A 4,257-nucleotide genomic window follows, 5' to 3' on the forward strand; every position below is an offset into this window, starting at 1 on the left:
GCCCACCCTGACATCATCCTCTCCAACGACAACCTGACGGTGACGTGCAACAGCTACGACGACAGGGTGGTCATGGGTAACTCCGGCTTCTCCCGCGGTGTGCACTACTGGGAGATCACGGTGGATCGCTATGACAACCACCCGGACCCTGCGTTCGGGGTTGCTCGGGTTGACGTGCTGAAGGACGTGATGCTGGGAAAGGACGACAAGGCCTGGGCCATGTATGTGGACAACAACCGCTCCTGGTTCATGCACAACAACTCACACACCAACAGGTATGTCACCTGGTACACACAACAACTCACACACCAACAGGTATGTCCTCTCACATCACCTGGTACACACACAACTCACACACCAACAGGTACGACCTCTCACATCACCTGGTACACACGCAACTCACACACTAACAGGTATGTCCTCTCACATCACCTGGTACACACGTAACTCACACACCAACAGGTATGACCTCTCACATCACCTGGTACACACACAACTCACACACCACCAGGTATGTCACCTGGTACACATACAACTCACACACCAACAGGTATGTCACCTGGTACACACAACAACTCACACACCAACAGGTATGTCACCTGGTACACACACAACTCACACACCAACAGGTATGTCACCTGGTACACACAACAACTCACACACCAACAGGTAATAGAAATGGAGCGACAACTTAGCCACTGGGTCTCCGTGTCTCTCAATGGGAGCTATCATGTGTTTTACATGTAAATCAGTGAATCAGTGCATACTTAGCATGTGAAATATAAAATAAGGTAGTAGATGCCCAAATGGGAAATGTGTTGCCAGAGGAGGCTGCTGAGGGGAGGACGGCTCATAATAATGGCCGGAACGGAGCAAACGGAACGGCATCAAAGACCTGGAAACCACGGAAACCCACGTGTTTGATGTATTTGATACCGTTCCAATGACTGGAACGAATTGCAAAAATTGCTGAAGTTGGAGACTTATATCTCCCTCACTAACTTTAAGCATCAGCTATCTGAGCAGCTTACCGATCGCTGCAGCTGTACATAGCCCATCTGTAAATAGCCTACTCATCTACCTACCTCATCCCCATATTGTTATTATTTACTTTTTTGCACACCAGTATTTCTACTTGCACATCATCATCTGCACATCTATCACTCCAGTGTTAATTTGCTAAACTGTAATTACTTCGCTACTATTGGCCTATTTATTGCCTTACCTCCTCACGCCATTTGCACACACTGTATATAGACTTTTTCTATTGTATTATTGACTGTATGTTTGCATGTATAATTCTGTGTTGTTGTTTGTGTCGCACTGCTTTGCTTTATCTTGGCCAGGTCGCAGTTGTAAATGAGAACTTGTTCTCAACTAGCCTACCTGGTTAAATAAAGGTGAAATAAAAAGTGTACTTTTTTATTTTTTTATTCCACTGATTCCGCTCCAGTCATTACCAGAGCCCATCCTCCCCAATTAAGGTGCCACCAACCTCCTGTGGTGCGTGTGTATTGTTGCTCAGTGCATAGTGTGTGTGTTGGACCTTACCCCTGTGTTTCTGTGTCTCTTCAGGACGGACGGGGGCGTCAGTGAAGAGGCTACGGTAGGAGTGTTGTTAGACTTCACCAGAGGGATCCTCATCTTCCTCATCAACGACGAACAACAGGGTCCTGTGGCCTTCGAAGGCATCGAGGGGCTCTACTACCCTGCTGTCAGCCTCAACCGCAACGTACAGGTAACCTCGAAACAACGTAGAAACGTTAGTCCCAACGTAGAAACAATGTTACAGCCCCAACGTAGAAATAGCTCTATACCATTACCCGCCAGGTAGCCCAAAAGTAGAAACTGTTCTAATGTTGAGGTAATGTCGCCACAACATACAAATACTGTTAATACCAACCAGGTAGTACCAACGTTAAAAAAAAGACGTTACAATAACCTGGTAGCCCCGACGTGGAAACAATGTTTTACCAACCAGTGTAGCACCAGTCACTGAACAACTATATCGACAATGTACAAACAACGTTTTACCAACCAGGTAGCCCCAACGTAGAAACACCATTACACCAACCAGGTATCCCCAACGTAGAAACAACGTTTTACCAACCAGGTAGCCCCAACGTAGAAACAACGTTTTACCTAACGGTTCCCGAAGTAGAACAGTTTTACAACAGGTGGCCAGAGCGTGAAAGACAACGTTTTAAGCACAGCGTATCACCAACGTAGCAACACGTTTTACACAACAGGTACCCCAATCGTAAAACAACTTGTTACAAGCCAGGTAGCCCAACGTTAGAAAGACATTTTAACCCAAACCAGGTAGCCCACGGATAAACAAATTTGTACAACCAAGGTTTTAGCCAACGTATAAAAAATTTCACAGGGTAGCACGTATAAAAAATTTTAAACAACGTGTAGACCAACGTATAACCGATATTTAGAACAGGTAGCAGAAACGTATAAAGCAAGTCATTTCCACCAGTGTAGCCAAGTATAAACAACTTTTTTCCAAGCCAGGTAGCCCAACGATAAGACACGTGTTTACCGAAGAAGTGTAGCCCAAGACGCAGAAAACGTTTTACTACAGGTTAGCCAACGTAACAGAAAACGTGGGGTTTCTTTGCTAACGAGGTAGCAAAGGTAGAACATTGTTACACAACAGGTAGCCATACGTAGAACACAGATAGACAACCAGTAGCCAAACGTAAGAAACCTACATAGGCCGTTACACCAACCAGGTAGCCCCAACGTAGAAACACCGTTACACCAACCAGGTAGCCCCAACGTAGAAACACCGTTACACCAACCAGGTAGTCCCAACATAGAAACACCGTTACACCAACCAGGTAACCCCAACGTAGAAACACCGTTACACCAACCTGCATAGCATCTCCGCAACAGAGAAACGTCTGAAGAACCTACACAATAGAGTCTATGAATATGTATGAAATTATCCCTGCCTGTAGACAGACAGCTTCCTCATCTATATTCATTTGCATTGGTGACAGTAATGATGTGTTTGCTGACACCAGCAGCAGTAACGTGATAGCTGTCTAGTTGTCATCTAGCTCAACAGTTCCACCTGGTGGTCAATACTTTAAATTACATCTTTTCTACAGCTAGTTCTATCTACTTGGTGAAATATATACTTTTTTTGCTGCAAGGATATGATGATGATGAGGAGGATGATGATGATGGTGATGAGAAGGAGGATGGTGATGAGGAGGAGGGTGATGATGGTGATGGTGATGATGATGATGAGGAGGATGGTGATGAGAATGGTGATGATGATGGTGATGACGATGATGATGGTGGTGATGAGGATGACAATGATGATGGTGATGATAATGATGGTGATGACGATGGTGATGGTGATAATGATGGTGATGAGGATGGTGATGATAATGATGATGATGATGATGGTGGTGGTGATGATGGCGATGACGACAATGTTTGTCCTGTGTTCTGTAGGTGACCCTGCACACTGGCCTGCCCATTCCTGACTTCTACACTCCAGAGGAAGCAGACCTGTCTGGCTCAGTGTGTTAAGGAGTTGACTCAACACAGCAGTGAATGAAGACAAGACAAGGGCTGTGTACCAAATGGCACCCTATTCCCTATATAGTGTGCTACTTTAGACCAGGGCCCTATAGAACCCTATTCCCTATATAGTGCACTACTTTTAACCACAGCCATATAGGGACTTTATAAGGAATAGGGAGCCATTTGGTACTCAGAAAGGCACCAGGCTGCTCAAATTTACGTCCCAAATTGCATCCTATTCCCTATATTTGGCACTATTTTTGGCCAGACTTGTGCCGAAAGTATTATATTACATAGGAATAGGGTGGGATTTCAGATGTACCCTAGAGGGTTAATTTAACTCACAACACTGCTCCCTGCTATATACTGCTCCCCTTTCCTCTATAGACCAACCAGCCGCATCGTCTCACATCAGACAGCAATCTTTGCCTGTCGATCGCGGGACTAGTGTTGGAGTGACGTCGACTGACAATGCTCCTGACCCCTGAACTCTACAGATCACCAGACGGTCCAGACCCATAGCCTTTGACTGTACAGTACAAGACTCTCAATACTGAGCCATACATGTATATACTGCTCCGTAACCATGGACACTCAGCCATACATGTATATACTTCTCCGTAACCATGGACACTCAGCCATACATGTATATACTGCTCCGTAACCATGGACACTCAGCCATACATGTATATACTGCTCCGTAACCATGGA

General features: G+C 45.4%; 1 protein-coding gene across 1 annotated transcript; it reads left to right on the top strand.

Moving 5' to 3' along the window:
* Positions 1 to 6: 6 nt before the first annotated feature.
* Positions 7 to 3,668, top strand: LOC112074643 (E3 ubiquitin-protein ligase TRIM9-like). The gene is made up of 3 exons (XM_024141768.2): positions 7 to 275; positions 1,576 to 1,738; positions 3,475 to 3,668. The coding sequence occupies exons 1-3, from the start codon at positions 73 to 75 to the stop codon at positions 3,550 to 3,552; spliced, it is 444 nt and encodes a 147-aa protein (XP_023997536.1). The 5' UTR covers positions 7 to 72; the 3' UTR covers positions 3,553 to 3,668.
* Positions 3,669 to 4,257: the final 589 nt, after the last annotated feature.

The sequence above is a fragment of the Salvelinus sp. IW2-2015 genome, unplaced genomic scaffold, assembly GCF_002910315.2.
Source record: "Salvelinus sp. IW2-2015 unplaced genomic scaffold, ASM291031v2 Un_scaffold2734, whole genome shotgun sequence".
In the NCBI taxonomy this organism is placed as follows: domain Eukaryota; kingdom Metazoa; phylum Chordata; class Actinopteri; order Salmoniformes; family Salmonidae; genus Salvelinus; species Salvelinus sp. IW2-2015.